The sequence below is a fragment of the Metopolophium dirhodum genome, chromosome 9 (genome assembly GCF_019925205.1).
Source record: "Metopolophium dirhodum isolate CAU chromosome 9, ASM1992520v1, whole genome shotgun sequence".
NCBI lineage: Eukaryota > Metazoa > Arthropoda > Insecta > Hemiptera > Aphididae > Metopolophium > Metopolophium dirhodum.
Window position 1 is genome coordinate 27,864,021 of NC_083568.1, and position 17,098 is coordinate 27,881,118.

The 17,098-nt window shown below is 29.2% G+C and overlaps 2 protein-coding genes across 2 annotated transcripts; one reads left to right on the plus strand and one right to left on the minus strand.

Annotated features, from left to right (window-relative positions):
• Window positions 1-1,942: 1,942 nt before the first annotated feature.
• LOC132952022 (ruvB-like helicase 1) lies at window positions 1,943-6,217 on the minus strand. The gene is made up of 8 exons (XM_061024135.1): window positions 5,873-6,217; window positions 5,474-5,602; window positions 5,191-5,365; window positions 4,720-4,922; window positions 4,272-4,440; window positions 4,014-4,212; window positions 3,750-3,944; window positions 1,943-2,222 (listed from the first exon to the last, which is right to left on the minus strand). The coding sequence occupies exons 1-8, from the start codon at window positions 6,011-6,013 to the stop codon at window positions 2,063-2,065; spliced, it is 1,371 nt and encodes a 456-aa protein (XP_060880118.1). The 5' UTR covers window positions 6,014-6,217; the 3' UTR covers window positions 1,943-2,062.
• Window positions 6,218-6,416: 199 nt separating this feature from the next.
• LOC132952021 (ubiquilin-1) lies at window positions 6,417-12,573 on the plus strand. The gene is made up of 7 exons (XM_061024134.1): window positions 6,417-6,649; window positions 8,091-8,307; window positions 8,371-8,612; window positions 8,672-8,924; window positions 10,200-10,528; window positions 10,607-10,891; window positions 11,601-12,573. The coding sequence occupies exons 1-7, from the start codon at window positions 6,548-6,550 to the stop codon at window positions 11,796-11,798; spliced, it is 1,626 nt and encodes a 541-aa protein (XP_060880117.1). The 5' UTR covers window positions 6,417-6,547; the 3' UTR covers window positions 11,799-12,573.
• Window positions 12,574-17,098: the final 4,525 nt, after the last annotated feature.

Genomic DNA, 17,098 nt, shown 5'->3' on the forward strand with positions numbered 1-17,098 from the left:
CAAACTACTTTGACATTCTTGCCGGAGTTCCCCAAGGTAGCGATATTGCCCCTTTTCTATATAATATATTCACTCACGACATTCCCAAAACTTCCTATACCGAACTTGGTTCTTACGCGGACGACACGGCAATTTTAGCAACCAATGAAAATCCCATTATAGCCTCAAACATGATACAAAGACACCTCGAAATTATACACCTCTGGACAAAGAGGTGGAAAATCAAAATCAACGAAACCAAGTCCTCCTTCATAACATTTACCTTAAATAAAAAAACTTGTCCTCAAATTTCAATGAACAACATTCCAATCCCTATTTGCACACAAGTAAAATATCTTGGTCTTACCCTTGACAGTAAACTAACCTGGAATCCTCACATAGTTGATAAACGAAAAGCCCCTAATTCTCGTCTACACCTCCTCAGACCATTATTGAGATCTAAAATGAACATTGACACCAAATTACTAATTTACAAGTCCCTACTTAGGCCGCTATGGACATACGGCATCCAATTATGGGGAGCCGCAAAACCCTCCAACACCAGATCAATACAAGCCTTCCAGTCCATCTGTCTCCGTCTAATTTCTTCTGCTCCTTGGTACATAACAAACTCCAACCTCCACAAAGATTTAAAAATACAAACCCTAAATCAAATCACTAAAACATACTACATCAGATTTCATATTAAACTCGAATCACACACTAATCCACTAATCAAAAAATTATCATCTAAAACTCTACCCGACAACCCTCGACGAAGACTAAAAAGAAAATGGTGTAGGAATCTCTTACATTAATAATCATTAGTCAATAACTAACGCACATGCTGGGTGTTATCAATGGATAACTTCCCAACCTTAATATTCGCTGTCATTTTATATTCTCTTCTTTTTTTATCAAATCTAATTATTGTACAAAAAAAATTGTATAGATTGTAGATGTATTAAATAATAAAAAAAAACAAAAAAAAAAACATTTGTCAAATACTATAATAAATAATAATAATTAGATATTTAAAAATTTAAAAATTTAAATCATATTTTTAAAAATTAGTATGTATTATAAATAATACATCCTTTATCAAACAGAATCGATTTTACGTTTTATGCATAAAAAAAGCGGGAAAAAAAGACGAATACTTATTGTTTATAGGCATGCTTATATGGCGTACGTATTTGAAAAGCGCGGCAAATTGTTTAATAACCACTACAACAAATAATCCGCTTGGTTCGTTGCGGTCACCCGCCAGTTTTCGTGAAGCGGACTTTTTTTTTTATAGTAGGTTGTGGGCACGAATATTAAGATATACTATATTAAGGTATATCTTAATTCGTGGTTGTGGGGGGAATTACGATTTATGAGCATTGACCATTCAGAATTGGCATTTGTCACTGAACTGAATATGACGCATTCAATGTTAAAATGTTAAATAAACATTAGGTGGGCACCGTTCAGCTGTACAGTACTGAATTGTGTGGTAGTGACTGTAATGGATGTGTTAAATTTGAATTCAAGAATTCAATGATATATCATTGCATATGAATAAGAAAAACGACTCTGAACAAAATCGGAATTCGTCATCAGAAACCACCCTTATTGTTGAAGATTGAATCAATATTTTTAATACTTATCGTGTATACATACACAAAAAAAAATAAAACATCTTTCTATAAATTCATCGCTCCGCTCAGAATCTAAAATATCGCTAAGTCTGACATGGTCAGATTTAATAACCAAAATAATAGAATTTAATTGATTTTTGTCAGTATGAGTAACAGCCAACAGGATCATCAGTAACGAGGTTGTTAAAGGTGAGTGCGCTATTTTCGAACACTGCGGGGCAGTGGTTCACAAGGAAACATGGGCCATGGTGGGTATATATTTGAAGTCTGTATCAACATCCGTCTCAAGTAATTAAAATATTAAAATAATTACATAAGTATAGAGGATATATAAATTTTTTTTTTATTTGTACTTACTGAAAACAGGAAATTGGTATAATTTAATAAAAAAAATTTTGAGTAAATATTAATACATAAACACCATAAATTAAAGTTACAAATTATTTCATAAATTTATCAGCACATTTCTTTAGTATTTTACATGATTCTTTAGCATGCATAAATAATGACGTAGTTTCTTCTATATCTATTCTTAATATTGATCCATGTCCATTCATCTTGGCATTTTGTGATGATGGAGTTAATAATTGAATGGCATATCTGATAAAAATTAAAAATCAATTTAATTTGTAGTGTATATTTCATTTAATAAAACATAAAAATGTTCCATAATATTTACATAATGACATTTTTAAGTTTTTAGAACATTAAAATTAATAGAAAATTTATTTCATACAAAAATAAGACATGCTTTGTATGACTATATAATTATATCCAAGACCCAGGTTGTGAACACATTAGAGAACCGACCCTTCTGTTATATTAATGAAGACACCATGGATGGGATAAATAAATAATATGTTCCTGACCCGTAATAAGTACATGTATGGTATTCACTATTGAGTATAAACAGCTAAGTTTTACATATAATAATTTCATTGAATATCAAAACTAGACAAAATTCTATAGCATAATTATTAACTATGACAATATTTTGGACAAATGAAAAACGTTGGGCATTAAGAGGACATTGCACCCGCACGTGTTGTCTTTGTCTTACACACATATGACATACCAAATTTTCGTTTGCTAGTTTCAATAGGGTGTGGTCATTTTTGATATTAGAGTGAATTGATCAATTATCAAACTTTTAAGTAACAACATTATCTGTGTTCTATCGTTGGTTTTTTACGATATCTTGATTTTTAATTGAGTTATGAATAGGTGAAATATAAATATTTGAAAATGCTCATAATTCACTTAAAAATTAAAATATCCTATAATATCTTATAAGTTATAATACACTTCACTTAAGACAAAATGTATGCGAAATGTGGGAAAATAAATACAATCTCCAAACTCGACATAGGGGGGAACCCGCCTAACCGTCAGTACGATAGGCATCGACAGCGCTCCCAGTGTTAATTTGTTTTGGCAATACAGCACACATTTTTTTGAATCCCGGAATTGGAAATGGTTTGAACTATACCGTCAAAAATCCAATCTGAATACACTTTAATTTCATAATTCTAAGGTCTATAGCCTGTCTAACGAAAGAAAGGTACCGTTTTGTGCATGTAGACTGAGCTAAGATCTGATGCCGGACCGTCGAGCACCGTTCAGTTTACATCGCCACTGTTTATACAATGTTCGTGTTTACTCGTTATCACGACCGTCGTCGTTGCAGCTAACCGATTGTGGTGGTGGTACTAGTTGTGGTACAGGATGTGGATGCGCAACAATGACCGGATTTTGTCAAGATGCGGTACCTTTCTTTCGGAGACAGACAATATATGATTACAGCAGTGACGTGACGAAGAACTTTATTTGAGGCACGTGCCTCAGCTTAAAGGGTGGTCGGTGGTGGGTGTCCTAGAGACTAGGGGCATTTCACATATAATAAATAATTTATTAAGTACACACTAAGATTAAGTATTTCTAATATAAATCTATTTTGTCATCGACATGTACTAAGGTTGTTAGGTATAGGTGTGTATTGTGCATACAGTTATCACAAGTTGTTAATACCTATACTATTTCATAGTTGTAGCTGGAGGGGATGAGGATAGTCTCTTATATGTTAACATCCTAGGTTGTATATAATATAAGGACTGTAAAGCAAATTACCTTAGAGTAGTAGAAGTGCCAACTTCAGCAAGATAATGTAATGCATCAGGTTCAATCGAGTGGCCCTCAGTTTGAGCTCTAAGTTTAAGTATACTTTCCATTTCTTCCCGATTATATGGAAGAGTTCTAATTATTAACAATCTATCAAGTAAATCCATGGGAATTCCGTGAGGAGCAATAATATCATCTGTACCCCTGTAAAAAAATAATAATAATTAAAAACAATAATTTATAACTAATAAGTAAAGTTAAAAAAAATCAAACCTGACGGTACAGTGACCTCTGTTGGTAGCAAAAATAACAATAGGAGCAATGGTACTTTCTAATGCTTTGTGCAAGTATGTGAATGTTTCCAAATCAAGCATGTGAACTTCATCTATAAATAATACCCCTGGGACCAATTCAGCAATACCCTGATCAATATACTTATTTACCACTTTATTAATTTCCTTTCTTAATTTATCTAAAACAAAAATAAAGTTAACAATTTGTAAATAAGATGCAATAATAACAAAAATTTACCAGTAATTTCTGTCTTTTTAGACTTCATTAATTGACCCATCATTGATAGTATATCTTGACCACCTTTTGGTTGGGCATTAGCAACATCTAAATCGTGTAATGTCACATCTTGGATGACTTCTTTCTTTTTATGGACTTCACCTTTTGGTAAAGGTACATATTCTTCTGCCTAGATAAAAATACAACATTTAAGTTATGTAAAAATTATAATTATCACGTATATACCAAGGAATATGAAATTATTTCCTTGACAGTTTTTTTTAGATCTAAATAAAAAAATATTGTTGCTAAAAAGTTCACTTATACCACAATGAATGTGTACACTTAGATTTAATTTTTATGTGCAGTCAATTTTGACATTTTGGGGTCTTTTTTGTTGACTCAGAATTGAGTCTATGTTAAACAAATCATACTATATTAAACTTCTTAATATTATTTTATAAATTACCTCCAAATCATATTCTGTAGCATAACTATCACTTCTTCCTTGACGTTTCACTGCTCCACTATTAGCTTCAATATAAATAACATCACCAGTTTCGACTTTTTCTTTTTGTAGGGATTCATAGATTGTAGGATCTAGCTTTAATTGTTTTGTACCTTTGGCTGTCTTTAATCCAACAATGACATGTGATACAGTTTTAGAATAACCTGTAGGTACAATTTAAGTTACTATTTTAGTACTCTATGCACAAAAACAATCTTAAATAATTTATAAGATTAATATAAAAATAGATTTGCAACAAAATTTAAGCATAAAAGATTACAAACATAAATTAAATAATGTAAAATAACTTATGACCTAGGCAGGAGTCATCAAATAGTGGGCTGTGGACAAGGTGTTCCCAGTAAATTACCTAGTAAGATTTTTAAGCTTAGCTGTATAAATGATAAATTTTAATAAAACATTTTATTTTACCTCCTGCAGTAGAATCAGTTTCAACTGGTGTCATTTCAGTAACTTCTCCTTCATATACTTCTTTTGTTTCTTTAATACGCAGACCAATAGCACGGCGGAAGTTTTCCATCAATACTTCTGTCTTTTTAATTTCAGAACTATACACTTCAGATCCCACCATTGGACAAAATGGAACCTAATATTTTCATAATAAGTGACCACAATATTTTAGTCATTCTAATTTCTTTTTTTCAATACATAGGTATGTGTTTTTATTTATTTAATAAAGATAAACATAACTTACTTTGTTCCCAAGTTCATGAGCAATTGCAAGTGCAATTGCAGTCTTGCCTGTGCCTGGAGGTCCAGCGACTAAGACAGCACGGCCCGACATTTTCCTTGTTCTTATCATATCTACAACAATACCTGCAGCCTAAAGGATGAAATATTATCAGACCTGTATTTGCCTCGTTAAATATAATATACATTCAAACATTTAGTTATACTACATAGTTTAATAATAAGTCCACCGAGGAATCATTATAACTATTGATTCTAACTTGGTAGTTGAGATACATGATTAAAAAATATATATATATATTATATATTAAAATATCTAAACGAGGTGTATATTCAACCAATGACATTTGTTCCTCATTAATAACTAAAAAAAAAAAATTTTAAGTAACCATAAAGAATATACTTGTCTAGCATCTTCTTGTCCAACTAAGCCAGAAGCCATTTGAATAGCTTCACCGAATTCATCAAGACCCAATCCTTTGACATGGCTGTGACTTGATATACGTTGAGTTTTTACAGTACTTTTTACTTCTTCGATTTTCATGGTGAAAAATGGTAGAACTCAAATATTCAAAATCTAGATATAAAAGAAGTTTGAAGAACTAAGAGTTGTTATTTCATGATACAACTACAATACAAGTCGAAATTAGCAAGTAAGACTGGTCCTACTGCAGGTGTCTGGTACTGAAATAATAATACGGCAAATTATAGATTTCCCAATATTCACCTCGTGCACGGTGCAGTAGCGCTATCGAAAAAGCGCGTATCGTTTATCAGTAATACCATGGAAACCGGCGTTTTTCATGGCGTACAAAACTACGGAAGCGTTTGTTCAATTTTGTTTATTCTCCATGACGAGCGCCATATGTTTTCAACTTCCTTATAACAAATATTTTATTCCAAGACCTAGTATCTTTATATATGTCATTATCATTATCATTATGAATTACTATTATTTTCTTGTTCGTCGTACGTCCGAAATTCTCTAAACATTTTTCCCGAGTGCCGACTGTCTGCGTTTAATCAATAGTATTTGCCAAGTTATTTTTGCACCGTCCGGATCTATAGGTTCATCAAAATGTCAGACAGCGAAGAGAATGCAAAGACGATTACTGTGACAGTAAAAACGCCCAAAGAAAAGCAAACAGTCGAAGTGCAAGAAAACGCTACCATTAGTGAAGTATGTATATTGATATAATATACACGTATGTATTGTAGTGATTAGAGTATAATATTATGTACGTGCTTGAACGTTTTCCAAAATACCATTGAGTTGTCGTAGGTTTTTATTATTAATGTTATTCACAATTTATTTCTTATGTTACAAATCAAATAATTATTATTCATTTGAGTTTTTAAGGTTATGTAATTATTTCAGCTGACTCATTTTAGTATCTTAATTATTAAAATACATATTATTTAAATTAATGGCTAGGTAGTAGGTACATGAATAGTAAATGATTATTAATACTACTTAAAACCAGTATGGTAATTACTAACTAACATATTGCAACTTGGTTACTCCCAAGAAATGCATCGAAGTTTTATTATAAAAATAAAGGAATCTGTCATTAATTAAACCTTAATTGGCAGTTGAATTATATAACCCAACTTACATTTATTGATATTTAAACTTTTTGTTAAAATCTGTACATGCATATAGGTTGGTATTAAAAAAAATAATACATATAATACAAGCGTTGATTTATTAAACAATTATCATTTGTTATAAATACGGTATAATATGTAATATAAAATATGATTTATAATTGTTAAAGTTACTGGTGTAGTAAATAATATATACTATAATAATATAGTGGTACGATTAATGAAAACTGTTTCTAACATAAATAAAATATTAAAATTGACTACCTACCTAATTTTCTAAGACATTCAGTTAAATGATAAATGTACACAGTGTCCTATTTCAAGATTTTTATTTATTTCTTAAACTTGATTTGCCAATCAATTACTTCCAGATATAAGCAGATTTAAGATGAGTATCACATCTCCAACCTAAAAGTTATTACCTATGTCCTAAGTATAATCCTCTGTTTTAGGTGAATCCTCAAAATTAGCCATAAATGAGATTTTTAATTTACAACAAATCATTAACCACCCAATAATATGTTTATATTTTAAGTTACTGATTTTTGTCTATAAGTGTTTACTTAATGTTTTTAATCCTCGCCATGGATAAACTCACTCTGTCCATGTTAAGCGTCTAATAATATTATTGGGAGCATTACCTCACTACTATTAGGAAACCAAACTGAAATTTGTATTAGGTAACATTAGAGTAAAAATTACTTAGTTAGCTTTTATATTAAAAAAAAAATTCATAATCAGGTACCTACTGTTAGGTTTACATTTAAACATTTAAATTGATAATATCATAAATATGTTATCAAGTTATATTTTTTATGTCATACAAATTATAAAATGTTTATTTATTGAAAATCATTAATCATTAATAACAAAATATTTGTATACCTACTAAGTTTACCATTACCTTGCTTAATCTATCCTAAATGTATATTAATTATTTCAATACACCTATGATGGTTCAAATAAAATATAAAAATTTGCTTTTTATTAACTACTGTACATTTTCATTGTAGTTTAAAGATGTGGTGGCTAAACAGTTTAATGCAACACCATCACAATTATGTTTGATATTTGCTGGTAAAATCATGAAAGATCATGATACATTAGCAACTCATAATATTAAAGATGGACTAACGGTACATTTAGTTATCAAGACAAATGCTCCACAAAACAATACAACAACTTCTTCATCTACAAATACAGGATCGGCTCAACCACCAAGACCTCCTGGTGATTAAAATTTAATGTTTTTTTTTTATTCTTGTTTTTTTTATATGTATTTATAACTTTCAGCTGATATTAATGCTTCCCCGTTTAATTTGGGTATGCTGGGTGGCTTACCTGGTATGGAAGCCTTAGGATTCACTTCGGCTAATTTCATGGAGTTGCAACAGCGTATGCAGCGTGAATTGATTGACAATCCTGATATGCTAAGAAATTTGGTTGATAGTCCGATGGTTCAACAAATGATGAGTGATCCTGCACATATGAGACAATTGATTTTGGCCAATCCACAAATGCAACAATTAGTTGAGGTGCCTAATTCATCATCTTTTCTAATTTTATTTTTCTATTTAATTTTTTATTTTTGTAGAGACATCCTGAAATTAATCATATGTTAAACAATCCTGAAATGTTACGGCAAACAATGGAGATGGCTCGGAATCCATCAATGTTGCAAGAACTGATGCGTACGCAAGATAGAGCTTTATCAAATTTGGAATCAATACCTGGTGGTTTTAGTGCTTTACAAAGAATGTATAGAGACGTTCAAGAACCATTTATGAATGCAGCTACTGAAGAATTTAGCCGAAATACATTTGCGACTCCGAGTGAAAGTGGTGGCGGTAATAATAAATACTTGATAAAATATTACAAATTTAACTAATTTTTTTAGATAAAATTCATTTATTATAATATTTGAAAACAATAGAGAAATATCCCTAGTAGATAAACATTTTTAGAGTCTGAGCGGTTTTACAAAGATGTGTATTTTTTTTTTCTGTCAGCAACATTATGGATAGTAAGCATGCTTCGATTTGTGAGATCATAGTAGATGATAGTTGGTACTTTTAGGAGATCAAAATTGAAAATTCCAATTAGTTTTAGAAAGTGTCGAGAAAAACAAAACAAAAGTGATAATTTTTACGCAAAACCAATTTTTAAGGAATTCAATTTTATTTTTTTGGTGTAACTTGTATACCATTGTAATTTTCACCAATTATTTATATTAGCATTTTCATAATATGTTGACTCTTTTTGGCCTAGTTATAGCATTGAGAAATTGTAAGAAATTTGTAATTTTTTTTTTAAATTATTCTTGATAAAAACTTTTTTACTTAGTAAAAAAGCATGAAAATTTAGTATAAGTTTCATAAATGTGAGTTCAAAAAAATCAGAAATACATATGCACCATTTTTTTTATATATGCAATTGAAGTTAAAATTTTGACAAAACTCAACAAAATATCGAAAAATTTTCAGTTAGAAATTCATAAATGGTTTACTTTTCAAAGGTAACATTATAAATGTTGAAATAAGACTTCCCCCAAATTTACTTACCTTAATCAAAAAAAAAAGTTTACCGAAAAGCAGCATTCATTTTTTGAGCACGAGTGTTTGAATTTAAATTTTTACAATATTGGATTTTCATAGGTAAATTAAAGAATTTTCATCAATACATTTTTTATGATTTATTGTAACTTAAAAACGAATGATCTTGAAATTTACTTGGAATACTTGAAATTTTTACTAAATGTTAAAACGACCATTATCCATACATGGAAATATTATTAAATGTAAATTGTTATTTAGTTAGAAATTCTTTTAAGTTTTTCTTTTCATACCTAAGATTAAAAATTTTAATAGAAGATGTTGCATAAGTTTTCCTACCTATAACAAACAAAAAAAAAGTGTTCTTAAACAGAACTTTATTTTTTTATGAGCGTTGGAATATTTTATTTTTACAATATTGTATATTTAGTAGTAATTTATCGAATTCAACAAGACCTTAGAGCACTAAGCAGTTACCCACCTACCCACCCACCACCTGCAAAAGTTATGGGGTATTTACCCCAGTAGCCATACGTGTTATTTAATTTTATATGATGTGCTTTATTTCAGAACAAAATCCTCAACAAGGACAGGAAAATCGTGATCCTTTGCCAAATCCTTGGGGTGGTTCTACTGGAACAAACCAATCTGATCCTTCCAATGGAAGAGCAGCACCAACATCAGGTAATCTACCAACTGGGGGAACTGGAGGTACCATGTTTAATGGTGATACAATGAACTCTATGATGCAACAAATGATTGAAAATCCACAAGTTATGCAAGGCATTATGAATACTCCATATTTCCAATCAACTCTGCAGGCAATGACTAGCAACCCTAATATGGCCAACAACTTGTTAAGTAACAATCCATTGCTTGCTAATAATCCAGAACTTCAGGTAAGAAAACAATACATTTTTGTAATTATCATTAAAAATATATATCATTTTATAAAAGAAAAATCTTTTTCTTTTTAGTCTCAATTCCGTAGTATGATGCCAGCGTTCCTGCAACAGATGTCAAACCCTGCAGTTCAAGATATGTCCACTAATCCAAATGTGTTATCTGCTCTTGATCAAATCCAAAGAGGCCTTGAAGCACTACGTACTAACATGCCAAATATTGGTGGATCATTGGGTGGCCAGTCTTTTTTTCCAACACCAAATGCCAATGGAACTACTAATGCTGATTCAACTGTAACTAGTGATATGCCATCAACTGAAGGTCAAGATAATAATTTTGCTGAACTCATGAGAAGAATGGTAAGTTAAATTGTTTTAAAATTAAATGCCCGTCTACTACGTGACTAATAGTAATATTGTTGATTATAAAAATGTCATTAATTTTCCCCTTTAAGAGGATGTATTTGTTGTATTCGTCTAACAAATTTACTGCAGCAAATTGTCATTTCTTAGTTTAAATAGTGTGCTGTTAGATTTTATATTAGAGTGAATTTACCTAATATCAAAATTTTAGGTAAGAATATTATCTGTGCTTTTGTATCAAAGATTTTTCAATATCTTAATTTTCAAGCAAGATATGGGTATGTAAAATATTACAAATTAAAAATGCTGATATTTCGCTTGAAATTAAATTATTAAAAAATCACAGATTTTAGCACAGATTATGTTTTTTACCTAAAAGTTTGATAATAGGTAATTTGCTCTAAATAGTGAATGGAAATTTGCTATATCGTACATGTGTAAGGCTGAGATGACAAATGCATGGGTAGCCTCTTAAGAACACTTTTTTAAATGCTATTGCAATATTAAGCATGCAATTAATATGAAACTATTACATTTGAATATGATGTGTATATATGTATATATTGTAATCTTGTTTTCGTCGGCTTTAATACTTAACAATTAAATAGTTATATTTTTTGTTTATTGTTTGTTTGTTTTTTGGTTTTGTTTTATTTTATTGTTTAGTGTTAAAAAATGAATAACTTGACTTAATTTATATTTTCAGCTATCACAAGTGCCAAATAACAGTAATCCAGTGGCAAATACTCAACCGCCGGAAGAAAGATACAGTTCTCAATTGGAACAATTGTCTGCAATGGGATTTGTCAATCGAGATGCTAATTTACAAGCATTGATTGCAACATTTGGAGATATAAATGCCGCTGTTGAACGGCTACTTACTAGTGGGCAATTGTCTACTTAACATTCCAAAGTAATAGATAAATATAAAACATATTTTAATTTTTGTAAATCCAAAAAAAAAAAATAGTTTTTGGTTCAGTCCTACGAATTTATGCATTTCAATTCTTAAGTTTTGGTGCCACAATAACCAAATTTGTAGACATTATTTCATTAAAACACATAATTTGTTATACTTGAATTATATAATTACATAATTATTTAGCCTTCTAAACCCTTATTTATGTTTTGATTAAATAATGAAAATCGATTTACTTGTTATGAATGGTATTATAAAATATTTAGAAATTACATGTTTTATTATCCAGTCTGAAACTATTTCACTATAATTTATAGAAGAAAATAGTAGTGCTACTTTGTGTTCGCTTTGATGTCATTATATAGAATCCAGAACTGTTTGGTGTGAACTTTTAGTTTTAAAATTTAATAAATTATTATTATATCATTTTGGTTATGTAAAAATAAATAAAATATATTATGTATTAATTACCCAATTGGTTATAAACAAATGGTATGGTTGATTAAATTGAAATTTTTTTTTATCATGTAAAACTATTTTCTCCAATGACTCAGTTGATTAAATAATTAAATTTATTAGCAGAAATTCAAAATATAATTACAATATTGTTTAAAAACTACAGAGCTTTTCAGGTAATGATTTCTACATTTAGTCACTCTAAAGGTTTTTTCGTATTAATTTAAGAAATTGTGTTAACTTTTTTTATGTTTAAACAAATGTATAATTTGTTTTGAATAAATAATAATTTAAAATGGTAAAATGTATTAATTTTTTTAATATGTAATTTTAACTAAATATTATATAATCAGAAACTTTTAACTTTTTGTAATATTAAGTTTCACTTTCAGATCTGTTATTGATTTAGTGTATCCATTATTACATAAAATAAGGTTTAAGACTTACTCCACAAGTTCTTATAGCCTCTAGATTTAATATGTGATTATACTGATACTGATTACTGAAGTTAAATTAGGAGTTTTTAAAAAATTAATGATAAAACTACCTCATTAACTAAATTATACATGGGTTGGACTCTGGTATAAAGAAAACATTTTGTATATTTTATATCATTTTTTATAATAACCTTTGTGACTTGAAATGTACACTGGTGTATTAATTTACACTATGACTACACTTACACTAAGTTATTTGCTCGGGGTATTTTTTCAAATTTAAGGTTATATGCATTACTTTCCAATTAAGAATAATAACTCAACATTTCAATGGCTTGCATAAATGTAAGAGAAATGAGGTAAGTATAATCCAACATTCTTTGAACTGTACCTATACTTTTATTTTTTTGTTTAGTAAACAAATTTAATAGTTGTAGTTATGGCTGACAAAAATATTTCAATTTAAAAATAAGTTTCGGCATTTTTTCAATCTTAAAAAAATAATTTTTCTGTTTATCGAATTTGATTACTATTTTCTACTCTGTAGTCTCTACTTATATACAACATTGATTTTATTGGATTATAATCTTTGCATTTAATATTGATAATCTCTAATTTCCGTTATTAATGTCAGTTTTTCAATAATACCTATTTATTAAGCACAAAAAAAATTGTTGGTCAATTTTTTTTTAATCGTCTCCAACCACAAATTAATAAATTTTATTTCACTTAACCTGTGATCCAATTATCAGAATAATGAGTAATGACAAATGTTCTACTAAATACGTATGTATTACAATTGGGGTTTGTGATTGCTTATTAATACACTATATACAGTATATAGGTGAAGACATTAATTATCTCAGAAATTCCGCAATATAATATATTATGCATAAATCTTAAAAACATATAATGTATAATTAATAATTATTAGTTATTACATTGATTTTATAATATAATTAAATATAATATATTATAATTTTATAATATAATATTATAAAATCAATGGTTATTAGTTATTACAATACCGACGCCCGATAAAATAAACAAAATACGTCTTATTAATTTTTGTTTTTAATCAAATAACCGATAGGTGATTAGAGGAATTATGCCATGACAATACTATTCAGTATTCATAATTCGTCTCACTATAATATTAATATTTAATATAGTATTATACCAATTACCAAATACTAAATATTATATTTCTTTTTTCTATTCTACTTCTTTAATTAGACTGAAAATAAAATACAAAAATTTAAATAGTAAATGTACAAAATACAAATAATATTAATCGACTTGGATCGAAGGGCGAAGTCACGCTCTCTTATATTATCGTGTTTTACTGTAAAGGAAGCATGATATTATATCACATGTTTTGAAGTATGAACCATTAATAATTATATTATTATGATCGTATTGACCAAATACTGCGATTCAATAAAAAAATGTGTAAAAATAATTTTTTAAACGAGACCTTATTGTTTTACAAATTCATAATATATTTTTCTTCAATATGTACCCATATAATATACCTATAAATTATTTTATTTTTTGTCTTGGTATGTTTAATTTGAATACCTACCGACACTTGATAGTTGAGACTTGAGAGTAGGTAGTTTTCGAATTTTCTACAATCGATTTACGAAATAATTGATTCGATTCAGAAATATAGTTTATAGTCTATTATAGATACCGTTTAGCGTACCTACTACCATTGACTATCAGTGCTACTGCCTATGCACTGTGCACGTTACAATATGTATACCGAATACCGATTACCGTCAATGGTATACCTATATAGTAGGTACCTATCTATACAGTTCACTGTTTAATACATAGGCATAGGCATAATAATCACTATTCTGGGGGGAGGGGGCAGTCTGTGGTAAAACTAAAAATGTATATGATAAAATTACATTATTGCCCACTCGGCAGTCAGCACTCAGTTAAATATCTGAGGGGGCCGTATCCACACCCCCCCCACACCGAATACGCATATTATGTACATAGGGGTCACAGACTTATAATATAGAACATTAGAATCTACATACTATGATATGGATATGATTGGGATTAGGAAATATGAATTACGAATCGAGTATAGGATGTCTGGTCGGTTATTTCAGTTAGTTCGAAGGTGTATATTGTAATTATATTGCATAAACATAATACATTATACAATAATAATACATAATATATATATTTATTACAGACCACAGGTCCACAGAACAATATTACGCTGGTCCATGGTTATTGGTTATAAGTTATAACTTATTAAATTTCATCTATAGCATATCTATATTATAAATTATAATATATTTCTTACAAAGAGATTGTAGTAATTATACGATTATATAAAAAATTATAAAAATAAATAATAATACGAAATACTATAATAATTAATATCAACGCCTAAATGGTAAATCGCGGGTTTGGATCCAAAAGGTTCTATGTAAATATTTTATTATTTTTTGATTACCAAATTTCTTCTCAATTAACTGTCGAAATAATACGAATTCTGATTTAATTTAAAAGGTTTTGATAACTTATACGTCCAAATCAAATAATAATTATAAGCTGAAAAATATTTAAACACATTTAAATTGGCTTTTCTGAAAAATTTCAAATTTACACATATAGAACCTTCTGGATCCGAACTCGCGATTTGCCATTTAGGCGTTGATATTAATTATTATAGTATTTCGTATTATTATTTATTTTTATAATTTTTTAGTTTTGTTTTATTACTACAATTTCTTTGTAAGAAATAGGTATATTATAGATGAAATTTAATAAGTTATAACTAATAACCAATAACCATGGACCACCGTAATATTGTTCTGTGGTCTGTAATAAATATGAAATCACTGTTTTTTTGGGTGGTGGGGGAGGGTCGAAGGTGTTTTCCAACCATCAAACTGGGTGACTATAATAACAACTGTTCAAAAATAGCAAAAATTAAGATTTATAAAAAAAATATTGTACAGAATATCACGTTCAAGAAATATCAGGGCGGGTTTACCCCACTCCCCTCACCCTTGTTATGATATGTGCCCTATACTGAATATTCTGAACGAAAGTATACCTACCTACTTATTGATTAATACCTAGGCATATTATATTATTATGTTCTGATTATTTCATCTAAAGACGGAAAGTCGGAAACATATTTTTGTAAAATATAATTTATTCAAATTCAAATTTTAGGATCATTTAAGTAGGGATCTATAGGTACTTAAAGACCATATTTAATATTTCCAATTGTTTATATTTGTATACCAAAATGTAGGTGTGTCGATGCAGACTTATTTTTACAAATGAAAACCTTATATCTACTGTAAATTGTTAAGTAAATGATTTTTCTGAAAATGTTGACTTCGTCAATACGTCACGTAAAGTCAACCTAGTCCATAAAAATATAAAATAGATGTGGCCTGTGGCCATGTAAGTAATATTGGATCTAATATTTATTATAGTAGGACAATTTTTATAAATTATGAAACGTTGATAGATTATCTAATATTAACTATAGGTAGATAACCTACATATACAAAAATGTTCCAATTTATTATCATTTATCAATACCTAGTCAATACCTTTATGGCTTTATGGCTTATACCTCTATCATACTATATCAGATATCTTCCAAACCCATTATCCTTAATTCTCATAGCAATTAGGTAGTTCACAAAGTTTAAAAAGTTGAATGTACACAAAAACTACTCCTTCCAATTTCTATTTATTCCTATTCTTACATCAACATTTTCAAAAAACTCTTTCTTCTTATCAACAGTTTTTAAAAAAAAGTCGGGCAATTCTTATTTGACAAAATTAGTGTTTATCGTCACAGAAGTACAGCCGTACAAAACTGTACAAGACACTCCTTAATAGCATAAAAAATCTAAGTATAATACCTACCTGGTAATTATAAAAGTTCAGAAATACGAATTTGGATAAATAAACTATTATAAAAATAAAAATATGGGTGAGCATGCCCGGTGGTGATTTACCCTGCACCTAAAACCCATATAATATATATATTAAATATAAATAAAACATATATTATAGTTACGATATACCATATATACCCATAACCCATCACGAGAAGTTATATAAGGTCGATTATGCGGATATACCACACTTGGAGACAATACGTCGGTCTGGCCGACGACACCCGGCGGATTGCCCAAATGTGGGCACGGGCCCGTGCGTGCACATTTTTCAAAATCGGGGGCCCGCCCAAATGGGAAATTGTACGTTTGAATCACTATTGACATAGTCGTCGGCTATAATATATTACCGTCAGCGGTACATTTCAAATTATTTTCGATTTGACGACAACGCCTGGCTTATTCAACACAGCGTATCAAAGTGTATCAACCTTGCAGG